A 19030-nucleotide genomic window follows, 5' to 3' on the forward strand; every position below is an offset into this window, starting at 1 on the left:
TCTTCCTCTGAGAACTTAATTAAATGGTTCAGTGCAGTGAACTACTTGTACCTTTCGTGTGGTTTAATTTTCTAAGTAAAAACAAAGTCTCTGTGAAAACCATTTGTTTTTGTTAATCAAAATTAACGTATAATGCTTATCAGGTGAAAGAAAATTGTAGGGTTAAGAGCTTGTGGTCTGCAGGAAGAATCCAGGGGTGTGCTGGTAAGTGTTTAACAACCGGCTCTGGAGGGGAACAGAAGACCTGATTTGCAGTGTTTGCCATTTTCTGTGGTGAAAATACTCCCACCATGGTTAATTTCAAGGCACCAACCTGAGGTCACAGAATGTGGAGTTGGGAAGAGATACACAGTAAAGTATATTATATAGTGTTTTCCTTTACAGACATAGTAGATGTAAATAAAGCCAAGAGTGTGGATTATAATACAATGTAGTAAAGTAATTAGGAAGAGATGGGACTTGAGTATTTATTACCTTTGCTTGTTTTATAATTTAACTCTAAGTTTATATAATTTAATTTTAAAAAATGGCTGTATTTAGCAACATGCTCACAAAATTCCCCCAAATTTACCAGTCGGCTCTCACAAGCCAGTATGAGCTGGCTCCAGGACACCACTGGGACTGACCCGTGTGAGATTTCTGCGCCCAACACTTACTAGCTGTGTGATAAGAGTACCTACCATGTAAGTTTGTTGGGAGGATTAAATGAGGTATTGAATACAAGTCCTTAGAGTAAGTAGTGCCTGGCACCATAGCAAGTGCTCAGTAAAGATAAGTTATTCCTAGTCTTAGATCTTTCCTAGTAAAGGGAATGCAGTATGGCTCTATGTGGAAGTATCCTCGTTATTTTAAATTCAGTGAATTTAATAATGGGCTGAAGGTTGGTAATAAGGGGCCATAAACTAGATTAGTATGGCCTTTTAAATTTTATTTTGTGTTTTTAGTAAATACGATTTCTCTTTCAAGTCAAAATTCTCCTTTCTTTCCATGGCTTTTTCCATGTAGTCTGAGCCTGCCCTGAGTTTTATGGACAAGAATGGCATCTTTATTCTGTCTTCACTGTGCTATTGCAGTATCAATGCCAGGGTATCTTTGTAAGCTTTTGATACATTGAGAGTCTATAGTTGTAGAATGAAGCTGGCAGGTTATTCAGAGTCCAAAAAAGACAACTGGATATAAAGTTGCAATGGGGGTTTTGGGGTTTGGGGTAAGAGGGAAAATCAGTTATTTGAAAATTCAATAGCAAGTAAGGTGAGTAAAATCTAAATTATTTAACATTCACCATTAAAATCTTTTAAAATAATAAGTACCACCTCATTCAATTGAACTTCACTAACTTAGAATCTGAAAATTCAGACCAAGTCATTAAAAATTTTTTTTTTTTTATTGAGCAAACCATTTGGCTTATTTTTCTTATCTGAACTTTCTGGCTCTCCTGAGTCAGCAAAGTCTAGTCTAAACCCAGAATTCTTTCCGGTGTAACTTTTACTTCCGTCCAGTAAGTAAGTTTGTTGTTGAGGAATGTTTATGATATAAAGTAACAAAAAATTTCCCTAAAGGTGGTTTGAACCAGTGCACCACCAGTGCTTCTCGATATTTTTCTTCTCAGGATTCCTTTAAACTCTTAAAAGTTGTTGAGGGAAAGCTTTTGTTTTTATTTATTGATATCTACCATTTTAGCAACTAAAGTTTTATACTTACAATATCTACATTCATGCGGTGATTATGGTTAAGTTTTCTGCGCTCTGTTTATAGATTAATTCTACAAAATGAAATCTTATAAAAACAGCATTGGAAGTATAGATTATGTAAGCAATCTTCGTGGGAGGATCGTCTGTGTGGTTTGGTCCACCAAGAAGGAGATGTCATTGCTGTAAGTCACCGTCCTGAACTAAAGTGTACTGGAAATATGACTTGATACTCCCATAATGACTTAATTTCTCTTCATGCCCTCATTCTGGTGGGGCAGTTAAACCTAATACAAGATAAGCAAATGTGAGTTCCATCTCTGTTTCCCCAGATTGTGGCTAAATTACTGGGGTTTACGTCCTGTCAGGACCTTGGAAGAGGCCCCATCTTGACCATATCATTTGGTTCTCAATCGCAGGCTCACACAGGTCACCCCTGAGATGTTCTGCCTTTTTGGTTCTGATGGTTCTGGGTCCTGTCTCAGAGTGTGCGATAGGTCATCGCAAAGGCTGCAGTCCCTGGACCCCACAGGCCACTGCCTCTCAGGGCTGCCTGTGGTCCTTTCTGCTTCAGCCAGGCCTAGGGGTGCACAGTCCCCTCCCTCTCTTCCCTTTTGTCCCCTCCCCTCTTCATTTGAGTCCTGTTCTCTAAAGGGCACTTTCTCTGTGATGTCCTTCCTTCAAGGACCACCCAGCATAATATTAGTGGTTTCAGGCATCAGGAAATACAAAAGCAGAGACTGGCAGGCCATTTCTGCTTTCTTCCCTGTCATCCCCCACGGAGACTGTGAACTCTGAAAGGAGTCGGAGTGAGTGAGAGGTGGGGGCGATGGAAAGGGGAAATACTGGGAGGAAGGAAAATCGGTTGGTATTTCAAAAATATTCTCCAGCCACGTAATCCTATGGCATCGAACGTCTGCCAGTGAACAGAGAGCATTCCACATGTCAAGGTCCAGAGGAGCCTGAGGTTTTTTTGGTTATTTATTTCTTTTTTCTTGTTTTCTTCTGTTAGGTCTGTGTCTTTCAAACTGTGGATTGGCCCCAATACTGGGTCAGGACGTTGATTTAGAGGGCCAAGACCAGCATTGACCAAAAGGAATATACTAGAACAAAGTAGAAAATGTTAGAGAACATCACACAGAACAGGTGTAGATACCGTTTTGAAACTTGTGTGTGTGTCCTGGGCTGGGAGGTAAGATGCCTTGCCTACTGTCGGCTCTAGTCAGAGCTTTAAATACACCGTTTGGGGAATTCTCGGCTGCCACTGAATTTGGTATATCTTCAATTTTCTTCTTATCATGGAAAATGTCCTATATTAATATTTTATAAATATAGGGTGCACAGGTTGCAAACTTAAGTCTCCTTGACTGAAAACTGTCATATTTTTGTCCTCATAGTTTGATAAGGCTATAAAACTATTTTTCCTCAAAATTGCAAAGGCATAGGGTTGCCGATGAGAAGGTGGACGATAGCATAACTTTGTCGGCAAACTTCTTTCCCACCTCTCTCTGAAAGTTTGCTGCGTGTTTTCTTTATTGTTAGAATTCTGCAGTCTCACCAGGGTATGTCTGCCTTGCTGGGCGCTTAGCTTACATGTCAGACCTGAAGGTGCAAGTGGTTCATTTCTGAACCTCCTATGAATGGATTCGTTTACACATTTCTGTACTTTCGTGTTGTCTCTTTATCTTTTTGCTCGTCACTGTGGGATATTTTTTTCCCTCCAGTCTATCTTGAAGCTAACTAGTTTGCCCGTTCATCCCATTATTCTGTCTCTCATTGACGATTTTATTTCCACAACCAAAACATTTCGGTGAGTCCAAATATTTAGTTCAATATTTTTAAATTCACTTTGAAAATTTTACAGAGAGTAAAATTCACTCTTTTTGCTGTGCCAGTCTGTGAGTTTTGACAGATGCGTATAGTTGAGCGACCACCCCCACGATTAAAATACAGACTACTTCCCAGCCTCCAAAAAATTCTCTCCTTTGGCCGCTGAGTACTCTCCTCCCCCCCCCCCCGCCCCCGCCCCCCAGCCCATGTGAGCCACTAATTTCAACAAGTAGGTTTTTCTTCTTTAATTGTCTAGTAGCTCTTTGCGTTGAGTGCTTTAGCATATTTTAGAGTATTTAGAATATTTTGCTCCCCAGATGGTGTCTGATGGGGAGGTCCACAAGTCACCTCCTCATCTCAGGCCTCAGGACAGGGTTTGTCCACAGGCTGATCACTCGCTTTCTTTAGAGACAGGCTTAGGTGACATCCTGGGGTGAACACCTCTCTTGCCGGTGGAATCTGCTCCATGTGGGCAGTAAATGGAGAAGGGAGGGGGCCTGAGGAGCCAGCTGGTCTGAATGCAGTTCTTTGAATGGCCTGGTGACCCTGCTGATATTCCAGAGCTCTCTTAGATCTGGTTGTTTTGGCTGTTCCATTTTTCTACCAGTTTGACCCGATCTGTTGACTATCACTTAAGGTGTCTTTAATCTTTCCTCTCTACCGTCAATGCTTTCATTCTTTTAAACAACTAATATTGTCTCTCTTTCTGTATGTATGTATATGTACTTAGTACTTATTATATATGCATATGTGTACATTTAATCAATATTTCCATTGGGCTTTGGATGGGAGGTGCTTGGTTTGCCATTTGAGTCAACCATATTGAAGCTACTAAGGACAATTTTAAGGTAATTGTTCCTTTTAAAATATGGCACTTAGTTCAGACCCCCCACAGAGTCCGTCTTTGCTTCCTATGCCATTAACCTGTGAGGGAAAGGTTTAAAGCTGCACAGCTTTCTCCTGATCCAGGTCACTGGACTCAGCAGAAGTAGAATGATCTGTTGCGTTTTAGTTTAATTATCTAATCAATAGCCAGAAAAAAGTACATTTAAAGAAGAGTTGAGGGGCTGGCCTGGTGGTGTAGTGGTTGTTTGCATGCTCTGCTTTGGTGGCTCAGGGTTGCTGGTTCAGATCCCAGGTGTGGACCTACACACTGCTCATCAAGCCAGGCTGTGGAGGCATCCCACATACACAGTTGTTAGCTCAGGGCCACTCTTCTTCACCAAAAAAAAAAAAAAAAAAAAAAAAAGTGAAAAAGAAGAGTTGATCTATTCTGTGGTTAGATTCTGCCGCAAGGTCCCTAGGAAAGGAAGGTGACTTGCTTAGTTGAGTTTCTTTGAAGAGGCAAGGGGGACAGCCAGGGACACAGTAGTTGGTGATGTCATATATGATATCATTTAGTTCATTTTCTTTAACACATACTTGTGTGAAAGATGCCAATTTTGGTATAATTTGTTTTACCTCAGTCTGCCTATTCTGAAAAACCACATTAAGTGAACTTCATGTGCACAGTTTGGAACTGAACACATTGAAGTGTATTCAAGAGTTCCTCCTCTCCCTAAGAATATTTCTCTAATTGCATGGTGGAGGACAATGATGGAATAGATTTTAGTTTCTTGAGATGATTTTTATGGCCTAAAAAGCTAGGGAACACCTGAGCTGCAAATTGTCAGAGAAGTAGTCTATACATGGCAGGCAGACTTAGCTTGTGGTCCGGGATGTTTGGTGGCGATTGCCTGGAGCAGCCTGTTGAGAAGGATGCTGGTCTTTTCTGGATCCTTTAGAACGAGTGGGGTGATTAGCAATGTCTGCCCTGAGCACAGGAGGTAGCACGTGGCTGAGTCTAGACCATTATGCCAGTGGTAGTTCTTGTTATTATTATGATTCATTATTAGTTTCGCACAATTTATTTGACTTGTTTTTCAGCCATAAATTTATCTGTGAGACGATACCATTTTTATGGAAAATACGCAGCTGAGTGTAATACCACATTTTTAGTTTTGCGTAGGTCTTTTCTTGAAAATAGGATTACTTTACACTTTTTCCCCCCTTCTTTAGACTTTAAATAATTACAGTTTGCCCTCTGCATCTGAGGGTTCTACATCCTTAGATTCAACCAACTTTGGATCAAAAGGCCTACAGCATTGTGCCTGTACTGAATAGGTACAGACTTTTTTTGTTGTTGTCATTAGCTGCTAAACAATATGGCATAACAACTATTTACATAGCATTTACATTGTATTAGGTGTTATAAGTAATCTAGAAATGATTTAAAGTATCCTATAGGAGGATGTGTGTAGGTTACATGAAGTACTCCACCATTTTATATAAGGGACTTGAGCATCCGCAGATTTTGGTGTCCACGGGGGTCCTGGAACAAATCCCCTGCAGATACTGGGGGACGACTGTACTTTTATTGATACTGAACATTTACTATAGGTACTGTGTTTATTATTTTTAACAAAGGAATATAATGTGATCTTTCTTGTGTTTCTCATGTTCTGTTTCTTTACAAACTTTAAGATTTTTCAGACCATAGTGATGTCTTAGGTACTTGAGTGCCAAATCGGCCTGTGTTCCTCTTGCCTGTAATCCCTGGTGCCATTGGTTGTTCCTGGCACAAATCACAGCGCTACTCGGCCCTGCATGCTTCCCGTTTGTACATTCCCAAGGTCGATGTCAGCAAGAGCATGGAGAATAGACTCCTCCACCAGCTCACATTTTCCCTAAACCGCGTCTAGGTGTGTGTTTGTGTGTGTGTGTTAATTTCTCACCTTTTACCCTGTAATTCAAACTCTGGGCGACATGTTCCAATAGCTGATAAGCATTTCATAGTGTGGGGGGTCAGGTTTACAGCGTAATCCCTTTGATAATGCCCTCTTTTGTAAATGCATGATGGGAGTCACAATGGAGTCCCGCCGAGGAGGTAAATCAAAAGGTGGCAACTTGTTTGACCCCTACAGCCAGAAAGAGAATTTGGTAAATTGTTAGGTTATTGACTGCCCTTTAGAGAGCCAGGGGTTTGCCTTCGGTACCTCCTTTCAGCTGGGGCTTGTATTTCATGTACCGGAGGCCTCCATTATCATAATCCATTTTTCGCTTTTATGTGATGTACCAGCAGCTCTCATAAGCCTCCTTTCTGAAGCGCAGTCCCCATTTCCTTGCTCTAATTGACCGTCTTTTTTTTTCTTATCATCAAAATTGATGCTTTGCGACCAGCGGCATTATATGTGAGTTGTTTATGGCGGTGCTACCGGGACAAAGATTAGCGGGGGAATTAAGAACGAGATGATGGCTGTGAAAGGAAATTCAGGAATAGACGTCACATGAGTGACATAGCAAGGCAGTGAAAGAAGCATGTGAAACCGAAGATTCTGGAAGAATATCATGAGGAGAATTAGAATATGTCTTTGGCTGGTGTTGAGTAGTGCTAATGGTACACTAACGAATTTTTACTTAATGGATTCTATTAGGTAGAAAATGCCCAGATTGACCCCAACACGGAAAAAAGATACTATCTTAAAAATGCCTCTACCCACTAAATGGTGATTCCTCTGACAGCATTCAGACTGGAATATCAGCAGAAATAATGTAGAATTGCTCATTGACTCCTGTTATCATCTGAGTCTTAAAACATTTGATATAAGAATTTCTTCATTTATACAATTTTACGCACCTGACAAGATGATCAAAGTAGGATTATTTTTGCAAATTATTAACAGGAAATTTCCTAGGAATTTTTATTCAAGGAAAAAACTTCCAGGTTTTCTCCTTCTCTTCTATCATATGCCATTTTCCTTTATGGCTCTTAAACTCATAGATGAAATATTTCTAATACAATGAATGTGAGTGTGAGGATATTCTTTCGGGGAATGGAAGGTGTGTGAAGACTAGGAATGTGAGCACATACGTGCCTTGCTCTGTGAGAACCGAGTGAAGAAAGCCCAGCCCTTGGCTGTTGGACCTTCAGGCCCTCTGAGGTTGGGGCTTCAGGTGGAAAGAAAATGGTGGGAGAAACTTCTTGATGTGTCTGGCAAGGCGTGCGCAGGCAGCAAAAGCATTTACAAAGGAAGGCGCGGCTGTTTTCCATCCTTGCCTCGGCAGCTTGGAACTGGCTTCAGTTCAGATTTTCTAGGCATTGGAGGAGGACTTCCTTAAACAAATCTGTTAACATTTTAGGTTTTGGGGAACACAGAGCAATATAGATGTAAATGCACCAGTTCATATTTCTGTCTGAAGCTGCTCCATCTCCCCTCTTCCCGGGGACCCCATCCCTTTTGAGTAGCTATGGTTTGGTCCAGTCTTCATAGCTGTGTCTGGCTTGTGTGTCTGCTAAGGCTGTGTTTGTTCCCTTTGCTCCTTTGCTGTTAGAAACCTCTCTGTGCAGACCATGAAGCTCTTTGGGCCCCTCCCGCTCGGTGTTCTTTCTCCTGGAGATTGTTGTAGCGATAGCAGTTGTTTTTCACGTTTAGATGTGGTGATGGATCCCAGTCTGGGTTGTACTCTTTCTCCCTTTCTCTCTCCCTCCTCCCTCCTTATTCTGCTTCTCTGCCCTCACCCCAGTTTCATGCTGTTACCGTTTCTCACTACGTCTGCGCTCAAATGCACACATCCTCAGGGAACCTCTATGAGAGGGGCTAGGAGTCCGTGTATAAAGACTCAGTATTACAACAGAGACAGTTTCCGTTTCTTTGTATTATTCTGCTCTCATTCCATATGCCACATGTTGGCATTCTGCTTTTTCCTACACCTGGGAGCCCTTGGAGACAGACTGGTGGTCCTCGGTACACACTGGTGAGTCCTGCCAGTGGGCCACGGTACACACTGGTGGGTCCTGCCAATGGCTCATGGCCGGGCCCGCTCTGAGACCCTTTTTGATTGGTGGGTGCCCATGATGTACTGGTTGTTAAATAGGTTGAATACCATCCCTGCATGGAGACATTACTAATGTTATTGTCACAAATTCCGAATTTCACATATTTGATATATGGACTAATTTTGTGAATTTTGTGTCTTCTTGCTTGATCTAGCAATAAATGGGAGGAGTGTTGCTATCTCTGACCATGTTGGTGGATATGCTAGTTTTCCTTGTCCTGTCAATTTTGCGTGCACGTGCACACACAACATCTCTCTCTCCTCACACACACACACTTAAAAAAAAACTTTTGAGACTAATATAGTTACATTTACATTTAGGATGATACTTTTTTTGGTGAATTGAAACTTTATCACTATGTAGTGTCTCTATTCTTAATAATTCCTCTACTTTCAAAGTCTGTTTTGTCTCATTTTAACATAGCTATTTTATAGCAGAGTTCAAAAATGTGACTATATCCATCTTTTAGGGAGCAAATTTAACTCATTTACATTTTTGTGATTATTGCATCGTTTTTCCCAACTGTTAAATTTGTTTGTCTTGTTTATTCTATGCTTCTCTTTCTCTCTATTCTCTTTCCTTTTTTATTTTATTGTTAGAGTTTTGGTACTTTTAAAAATTTTGATTTTTCCCTTCTATAGGATTTGAATTTATGTACTGTATTTCCATTCTTTGTGGTTACCCTTAAGTTTTATCACATTTATTTAAGCACAATCTAAAATTCAATAATGTCCTAACCTTTCTCAAGAAGAATAAAAGGAAGGACCTTAGAATACTTTAATCCTCGTACACCTTCTCATCTTATTATTTAGTATTTTAGCCTGGTCTTAAAAAAAAACCCAGAGAGTAGACATTGTTATTATTCCACACAATGTTGTATTTGTGTGTGTGTGTGTGTGTGTTTGCCTGTGTGCGTGCACACATGCATTTACCATTTTATTTGCTTACCATTCCTTTTTGCATTTTCATTTGTCTTTCTGGAATTACTTTCTGTCTTGCATCCTTTATAAGGTAGCTTCCTAGATGTTCTGATAGTGATAATCTCTCTCAGGGTCTGTTTATTTCAAAATGTTTTATTTTTTATTCTTTAAAGATAATTTTGAGTGATATGAAACAATCAGTGTTGCAACAAGATGGAATTGTTCAGGTTTGGGAGAAATACTTAAAGTTATGTTTAGCCCTTCTATCATCTCCCCCCTGTCCAATACAGTTATGATGTTGGCCTTGGATAAAATTACTTCCTTGGGTAAAATCAGAGCATGAAAATATGGTCCTAAGTGAAGTCGTTGGGCCCTGACCTAACTCCGAAAGGCAGGGCTGAAAAGCCAATTTGATAATGAGAGGTTAGAACTTTTGCCTTTTACATGTTCTTGAGAGAGAGAGTTGCATTTTCTTAAAGCAGAAAATATGTTTAAAAATGTTAATACACTTCTTCTGTCGTGAATGATAAGTTTTTAAGCACAAAGGGGCCTGTTTTGGGGGTCCCCAAGACACCCCTAGGTGTTTTTTTTCCCAGTTACTTTATTGAGGTCATAATGATTTATAACATTGTGTAATTTCAGGTGTACATCATTATCAGTCTCTCGTTTTTTTTTTTTTTTTTCAGGATTGGTCCTGAGCTAACATCCGTTCCCAATCTTCCTCTTTCTTTTTTATATTTCCCTTTCTCCCCCAAGCCCCAGTACATAGTTGTATATCCTAGGTGTGAGTCCTTCTAGTTCCTTTCTGTGGGCTGCCACCAGAGCATGGCTTGAAGAGCCATGCTAGGTCTGTGCAAGATCCAAACCAGTGAACCCCGGGCTGCCGAAGTAGAGCCTGCAAACTTAACCGGCCCCCATGTTATGAGTTTCTGTGTAGACTGCATCATGCTCACCACCAATAGTCTAATTTTTTTTTTTTTTTTGCTTGAGGAAGGTTGTTGCTGAGCTAAGGTCTGTGCCAGTCTTCCCCTATTTTATGTGGGACACTGCCACAGCGTGGCTTGATGAGTGGTGCTAGGTCCGTGCCCAGGATCTGAACCTGTGAACCCCGGGCTGCTGAAGTACGAACTTAACCACTCCGCCACTGGGCAGGCCCCACCAATATTCTAATTTTTATCTGTCACCATACATATGTGCCCTTTTACTCCTTTCACCCAAACCCTTCAGCCCCCTTCTCCTCTAGTAACCACTAATCTGTTCTCTTTGCCCATGTGTCTATTTATCTTCCATATATGAGTGAAATCATGTGGTGTTTGTCTTTCTCTGTCTGGCTTATTTTGCTTAACATCATACACTCACAGTTCATCCATGTTGTTGCAGATGGGACAATTTTGTCTTTTTTCTGGCTGAGTAGTATTCCATTGTACATATACACCACATCTTTATCGAGTCATCAGTTCTTGGGCACTTGGGTTGCTTCCAAGTCTTACTGTTGTGAACAATGCTGCAGTGAACATAGGGGTGCATAACTCTCTTTGAATTGCTGATTTCCATTCTTTGGATAAGTACCCAGAAGTGGGATAGCTGGATTGCATGGTATTTCTTTTTCTTTCTTTTTTTTCTGCTTTTCCTCCCCTAAATCCCCCCAGTACATAGTTGTATGCGTGGTATTTCTATTTTTAATTTTTTGAGAAATTACCATACTGTTTTCCATGGTGGCTGCATCAATTTGCATTCCCACCAGCAGTGTATGAGAGTTCCCTTTTCTCCACATCTTCTCCAACACTTGTTATTTTTTGTCATGTTAATTATAGCCATTCTGACATGTGTAAGGTGATATCTCATTGTAGTTTTGATTTGCATCACCATACTAATAGTGATGTTGAACAGGCACATGAAAAGATGTTCAGGACACCCCCAGGTTTGATGCTTCTCTAGGAGATCTCACAGGACTCAGCACTGAGTTGTACTCATGGCTGTGATTTATTACGGTGAAAAGACACAAAGCAAATCCAGCAGAGGGAAAGGTGTGTGGTGCGAAGCCCAGAGCACACCAGGCACAAGCTTCCAGAGTCCTCTCCCAGAAGAGTCACACAGGACATGCTTAGTTCCCCCTGAAACCTGTTGTGACAACATGTGTCAGATGTTGCCAACCAACAAAGCTCATCAGAGATTCAGTTCCCAGGGTTTTTATTGGGGGTTCTTTCCAGAGGCACCTTCTGCCTGGCACGTCCCAAGATTCCAGACTCCCCGAAGGAAAGCAGGTCTTTAGCATAAACCATATTGTTTGTGCAAAGAGCTTGGGCACAGTGCGCCTCTCTTTTCAGTTAATGGGGGTGGGAACCCTTCCCAAATCCGAGTTCTTAGACACCAGCCAAGGGCCAACCTCGTAAGCTGGGCTTTCAACTGTAGCATTCAGGCCTGCGATGTTTCCTCTTTTCTGCTCAGGGCCCATGAGGAAATCACGGTATAATAACAAATTCTTTGGACACCTGGGTTCTGCTCTCAGATTTTCTAGTTTGAGTGGAACTGGAACAGTGGTCGGTAAACAAAATGCTGGAGAGGGGAGGCTTAAGCGCTCATGAGGGAGAAGACTGAGACGGGAGTAGTGAGCCACAGTGTGGCAAAGGCTCAGGGGTAGAGGATGGGCTCTTGGGCTGTGCTAGGCAGATGAGAAAGAAAACAAAGATTAGAGATTGGTTAGAAACAGCCAGCAGTCTTGAAGTTAGCGGCCTCCTATAATGGTTAGAGATTTATGTCTATTGTTTAGAGTTTCTCAACCTCAGTACTATTGACATTTTGCACAGGATATGTCATTATTGGGATGGGAGTTGGGTACGTTGCAGGACACCTAGCAGCATCGTTGGCGTCTCCCCACTAGATGCAAATAGCCCCTGCCTTCCCTCCACCTCCCCCAGTTGTGGTACCAGGACTGTCTCCAGACATTGCCTATTGCCCGATGTCCTCCAGGGACGGTGGTTGAGAACCACGGTATTAATGCCGGGTTTACGATGCATAAATTCACAAAGATTTTAGCTTTATGTATCTACGTGGTTTACTAATAACTCACATTTACAGTAGTTTTCCATTTATAAAGCTCTTTCGAGTGGTCTGTCACCTCATGAAGGAGGCAGGAGTATTTTGTCCTCGTTATAGAGATGAAGGCAATGAGACACAGAGGTTAAGTCACTTTGCAGTAAAGCAAAGAGAAAGTAGTAGTAGTAGTAAGAATAATATTTTTGATTTTAATAATAGATATTTTATTGAGTGCCTACTATGGGCCAGACGTTGTTTGAAGTGTCTTACAGCTGTTAATTTTGCAACAAGCCTGAGAAGTGCCATCCTTATGTTGATTTTACAGATGAGAAAATTGAGGCCAGAGAGCTTAAGGAATCTGCCCAAAGGCACACAGCTAGTAGATGGAAGAGTTAGGTGCAAAGCCAGGCGATTTGGCTACAGTGCTGTCATGACCACTGGGCTCTGGATGGCAAGTGAGAGGTCCTGGGTGCCTGCTCTTCTCCAGCACTGTTCTTTCTGGTTACTGTCTCCGTGGAGGTTTCTTACACTGCTCTCCCCATTTAGACCAGCTCTGGTCTACTGATTTGCGTATAACTTTTCCTATATTCTTATCAGCTGAATCTCACAGAGATAAAAATAATTGGAAGTCGTCTTTCTGTGACCCAACTTTGCTGTTTCAGATGTCGCCTTCTATTATCTTGATTCTTTCTCTTTTTATTTATTTATTTATTTATTTTTAAAGATTTTATTTTTTCCTTTTTTCTCCCCAAAGCCCCCCGTACATAGTTGTATCTTCTTCGTTGTGGGTCCTTCTAGTTGTGGCATGTGGGACGCTGCCTCAGCATGGTCTGACGAGCAGTGCCATGTCCGTGCCCAGGATTCGAACCAACGAAACACTGGGCCGCCTGCAGCGGAGCGCGCGAACTTAACCACTCGGCCACGGGGCCAGCCCTCTTTTTATTTATTTTTAATATAGCATTTCATGGAAATCTGGATTTGTTGCAGCTGTCAGCCTTGTCTTGATACATACGCTTCATCCGATTTCTGCATGCTTCAGCTAAGAGACTTCTATTTATGATACTTAACCATTTCATGATATTCTTCAGATCTTCCCCCTGGCTCCCAATGTATCACTTCATCCACCCTTTCTTTTATATATGTATATATTTTTGCTTTTTCCCTGATTCTCTTTGAGCATCCATTCTCATGCCTCCTTGCCTTCTATCCAGGTTCTGATACTAATATGGACAAGGAGAATATGTCATTCTTCTTCTAGGCTTAGTGAAGAAATTTTCTTCTTTCCTTAAGATTTCTATTCAAGACGTATATTTTAGGAAGAGCTTCTACAACCATTTAAATGCAGTATTTGGAAAGAACTAGAATTAACTGTATAGTCCCACCAGTTAGTTTTATAATGATTCGCTTCTCTGTTCCTATGATCCCGCGAGGGACCACTGGCCCCTCAGTTTCCTTCTGCATCTGGTTTTCTTTTGTGGGTGGGGTGGTGGGTGGGTGGGAGTTGAGACTGTGACCTCAGAGCAGAATATTGTTGGGTTAGTTTAGATGGACGTTACTACGTGGACATGATGCTGAGAAATCCGGGATTTTCAGATGTGGCAAGTTTGGTAAAATTAATTAGGTTTCTCCAGATATTGTAATTATTATTTTTGATATAATGCAGTGTGTGCTGCCATCTCTGTAATTGCACTTACTTCTGTGTCTTACAGTTCCAACTCATGAGACTGTGCTACTCTCTCTTGACTTTTAAGCATTTTTTCAAGACCTTATTCTCTTGAATTTTGCTAGCTCTGACGATAACTTCGATCCCCAAAGCCTCAGATTTTAATCTGTTATAGATTCATGTTCCCTAGTAGTTGCAGATATGAATTCTTTCTTTCCATCAGCATTTATTATTTTGGTTATTGATACTAAATTGAATTTTTTCCCCTGGATAAAAATTTTGGGTAATTGTTTTCTGTTATGTATCTTTAGAGAAAGTTATGTTATACATAGATGAACCCACTATTGCAAAATCCATACATTTTAGGATTCGATTCTAAATAATTAAAATTAGGATTTGAGAAAAGGATATTGGAAAAAAGTGCTAAACATTGCCATCTGTTTATAGTCCTTAATATAATTGCACAGCATGTTAGTAAGTTTGCTATTTTGGCCATCCGGTGAGCAGAATGTGTCTTCTTAAAAGAAAAAACAACAGAAGCTTTTCAATTTTTTTTTTCAGTGTAACCCTTGCTCCAGATAAAATTTAATATGGCAACTATCAAACATATAAAAGTGGTGTTTCATTTACGTACATGTATTTTGTAAGTTCAAATCTACACCTTTTCTCATTGTAAAGTCACATGGTGAGAATAGTGAGCTTCTTTTCATGAAATGGTAACTTCAAAGTGAGAGGTATGAATGGCAAGTGAAGCTTTGTCAGTATCCAAATAGAAATTACTTCTGCCTTGTGTGGAGGAAATCCACATACACCTGGAAGAGCGGTTGCAAATTGTACATGCCTTCAGACAGTTCACTCTTCCTTCTCAGGATGCTGTTTAATTAAAAATTCTGTTTGAGTTTTAAATTATGTTTACTTAAAAATTCTGCTTAATATTTCAGTTATATTTAGTTAAAAATTCTGTTTAAGAATTTAACAGAATCTTAAACAGAATTATTTTTTTTTTAAGATTTTATTTTTTTTCCTTTTTCTCCCCAAAGCCCCCCAGTACATAGTTGTATATTCTTCGTTGTGGATCCCTCTAGTTGTGGCATGTGGGACGCTGCCTCAGCGTGGTTTGATGAGCAGTGCTATGTCCGCGCCCAGGATTCGAACCAACGAAACACTGGGCCACCTGCAGGGAAGCGTGTGAACTTAACCACTCGGCAACGGGGCCAGCCCCAATTAAACAGAATTTTTAATTAAACTAAATGGCAGGAGAAGGTTGTCCCTAAGATCTGTCCCCAAACTGAGTTAACTTGCAAGTTAGTACAGCAGGGTCTCAACAGCTTAAACTTTCTGTAACACATTTGAGAGGAGATTTTAATTACAGGTTTAAAAGTGGTTAAAATGCATGCATAACATTTTTGAATTAAACGTTGTGGAACTCCTGAAAATCTCTGTGAAATTTTATTCCACAGAATCTATTTTGAAAAAAAAAGTGCCAAGTTGTTATTTTAGCTTTAAAGTGTAACAATACATAGTTGCTTATTTTAAAGTCCAGTGAAATTCAACTTTCCAAGACTGACTTGCAAATATTACGGACCCCTCTGAAGTCTGTCCGCCTTTACCCGTCCAGGCCCCAAAGGGTGTGGCTGACACAACGTCTGTGACCTCAGGATAAGGAGAGGGAGAGAGCTTGCCTGTCCTGGCTTCCTCCCTTGAATCAATAACTAGTTTTTACCAACATTTTAAACCAACTTGACTATCTAGTTTCTTGGTCTGGTTTAGAAGAAGGAAACCCGAAGGCAAGAAGACTGTGCAGGGCCGTGTGCTGTGTGTGAGAAATGCTGTCTTGACGGTGTAGCAGCCATAAACACAGCATGAACTTGTGGTGTAGGCCATCCCAGCCTTTGTAAACTTGGAAAGCACTGTGGCTTTCTATCGTGGTCTGATAATATCCATTAAGATGGCCCTAAGTTATCAGGGAATTTAGATTAGGTTTGTATGTGCTTTAAGGAGGCAAGAAAATTGCGTAAAGGTTTTGAAGGATGTTAATTAAAATAATTAAAATGTGTCCAGCAGTGATGGGGTTTTAACTTCAGTTATCTGGAAACTACTTACGTGGGACATTTAATTCCCGAAGAATGCTGGAAAAATGAGGCATTAGTGTACATTTTCCTACCGCGAATTTGACTCCACAGGGCTACACAATATTTTTAATCCTATTTCAGAAGTGCTAGTGTAGGCTGGATAGAGTTTATTTGTGCTGACGAAAGATTACTCCATCAGCCTTCCCGTGGGAAGCCAGGAGCAGGGGTGCTGCAAAGAACCTTCTAGAAGGAGAGTAGAGTTTAACCAGTGAGGCAAAGAGGACTTTTGAGAAGCCACAGGAGGAGACTGCGGGTGGACAGCACCAAGGGGAGGGGCTGGGAAGAGGAAATGAGGGGAGGGCACTCTTTGTGGGGCAGCTCTGAGCTCCATAGCTTTTGTTGTGATAGAGTCACAGCGGCTGGAGATGTACCCTCAGTGCCAGCCGGTGTGGCGGGGAGGCAGCATGGATCAGTGTTCATGTCCTTGCCCACTTGGGGAGTAGATGCCCTCACTTCACCACCAGGAGGCCCCGTGCATTTGCATGTATGTGACCATATATGATATAACACTGTGAAGCTTCCCTTTTATTCTTCCTTCCACAAATATTTATTGAAGTCATACCATGAGCCAGGCACTGTGCTGAATGTGCTCTGACAAGGGACAAGATAGCCTGTTCTTGCTGCCACGGAACTTTCCTTGTACTGTGAGACAGAGACATGTCATTAGGATCGTACAAGTGAAGATGGTAAGAATTATAATGGAAAGGAAATTGCATTCCAGGGCACATTTGAGAGACCAGGAAGGCTTCCTGGAGAAAGCGACATCTGAGGCGAGACCTAAGAGAGAAAGAGGAGTTAGCGAGAGAAGTGGGGTGGGAAGTGGGATGAGTGTCCCAGGCCAGGGGAGCAGCATGTGGGGGAAGAGGTGGAAAAGAGAAGGGTGAACGCCATGCCAGAGCATGGAGTGTGAGCGGGAGGTCTGCAGAGGGCTCATCGTGGGCGCCTTGGAAGATGGGAGATAGACTTACTCTCAGATCAATGGGAAGCCATTGAAAGGGTTTACTCAGAGGAGCAATGTGATCAGATTGGCATTTTAGAATGTTGCTGTGGCAATCTGGATTAGAAGGGCAAGACCAGCAAGTATTGTAGTTACCTGAAAGGTAAGGGTGTCCTGTAATGAAAAAATGCAGTGGAGATGGAGAGAAGTAAATATAATCAAGACATACGTAGGAGATAGAATCAATAGACTTGGTGATTGGTTATTTAGATGTGTGAGGAGTCAAAGGTTTCTGGCTTGGGAACTGGGCACTAAAGAATGAAAGATAATACAGGGGGAGCAACTTGTCTTGGGGATGGGGTGGGATGATGGACAGTTGGGTTCCAGACTGGTTGAATTTGTGGTGAGTATGGGATATACACAAGTGGAGATGCCAGATCTGAAGTTCAGGAGAGAAAGCAGGGCTAGAGATATATGTTTGGGAGTAATTAGTGTGTATGTAGAAGGTACCCCAAGATGTGAGAATGAATGAGATCACCCAGTTGTAGACTGAGAAGAGAAGAAAGCCCATGTTAGAACCCCGAAGGGGGATAGGCAAATAGAGAGGAGCCCCCAGGAGACAGGGAAGGAACAACTAGAGTGGAGGAGCCAGGCCAGCAGTGCATGGTGACACAGAAACCAAGGAAGAGGACATTTCAAGATGGAGGAGAGGCCACGCAAGAGGAAGACCAAAAGATGTCTGTTGGATCCTCTGTGCCACAAGAAGTTATTATAACTTTGGCCAGAGAACCTTCTGGAAACAGGAGCTAGGAGTCAGAATATATAGAGTTGAGGAGAGAATTGGAGAGGAGATGAGCAGGAACAGTGAGTTTAGGTCTTTTTGTAAGGAAGTTTGGCTGAAGGAGAGAATGGATTCTAGCATCACTTGCTAGAATAGTGTGGGGTGGAGGGAGGGTTGGTAAAAGTGAGGAGAGCCTTGAGCTTGGAAGCTGATGGGAAGTAGCTAATAGAATAGAGAAGCTTAGGTTGAAATGTTGGGAGATAGTGGGTAGTAGAAGGTCATGAGAATGGAAGAGGGTTTGGGATCCAGGATAATGACAGACGACCTTAGCCAAGAGGAGAGACCCCTCTTGCATTGTGACAGAAGGGAAGGCTAAAACAATTGGTATTAAAGCATTGTTTCATGTCATAATATTTTAATTATGTTCTTTTAAAAAATTTCTCCACAGACACTACCCAAAGCAGCCCTTCACTACGGTGGCAGATACACCTGAAAATCTTCGCCTGAAGCAGCAAAGTGAATTGCAGAGTCAGGTAATTTCTAGAAGGCCTATATTTGTTACATTGGCGCTGAATATTATTCACAAGGCTGCTCTTCTGAGCTTCTGACAGCCCAGTCTTCGTGCCGGGTCTCCGGCGGTGTGGAAACTGAAAGCAGGCCTGGGTGGGCATTCCAGGCGAAAATGCTGAACATCTGTTTTGTTCCTGGTCTTGGATCATCCTGGTATTCTCGGTTCTGTTATTCATGTGGCACTAGGGCACGTAAATGAGTTCTGGTCAGAGTAAGTGTTTCCCAACAATATTGATTTATTTGGTCCTAAATATTTAAAAACATTTTCTAAATAGCTTTTCCACACCGCATATGTAGGAGAAAAAAGAGGTGTTAACTTGACCCAATTGTAGTGAGTGTGGGGCTAACACCCTGTCTGTGTATCTCACACCAGCCACGAGCTTTGTTTTCATCCTGTCACTTTATTCATATTTCTTTCATATGTCGCATTGACAGCATGAACAAAGATGAGAACACCACGATTGGCTCCCAGTCAACCATTTTGGATGGAAACTTGCCTTCAATATGGCGAAACACGTTGGTTGAGACTAGAGATTTGAATGGCGGGGTTTCTGCCGGGATGCCCAATCTCTTCCTGAGAAACGTAGGGCATTCTCT

General features: G+C 41.6%; 1 protein-coding gene across 1 annotated transcript in view; it reads left to right on the forward strand.

Annotated features, from left to right (window-relative positions):
- Positions 1 to 19030, forward strand: part of LOC124249075 (LIM zinc-binding domain-containing Nebulette-like) — a 210469-nt gene that overhangs the window by 106474 nt on the left and 84965 nt on the right. The window contains exon 3 of the mRNA XM_046679848.1: positions 18312 to 18396. Within this exon, the coding sequence (XP_046535804.1) occupies positions 18312 to 18396 (85 nt within the window). The remainder of the gene's footprint in view (positions 1 to 18311; positions 18397 to 19030) is intronic.

Source organism: Equus quagga, chromosome 12 (assembly GCF_021613505.1).
Source record: "Equus quagga isolate Etosha38 chromosome 12, UCLA_HA_Equagga_1.0, whole genome shotgun sequence".
In the NCBI taxonomy this organism is placed as follows: Eukaryota; Metazoa; Chordata; class Mammalia; order Perissodactyla; family Equidae; genus Equus; species Equus quagga.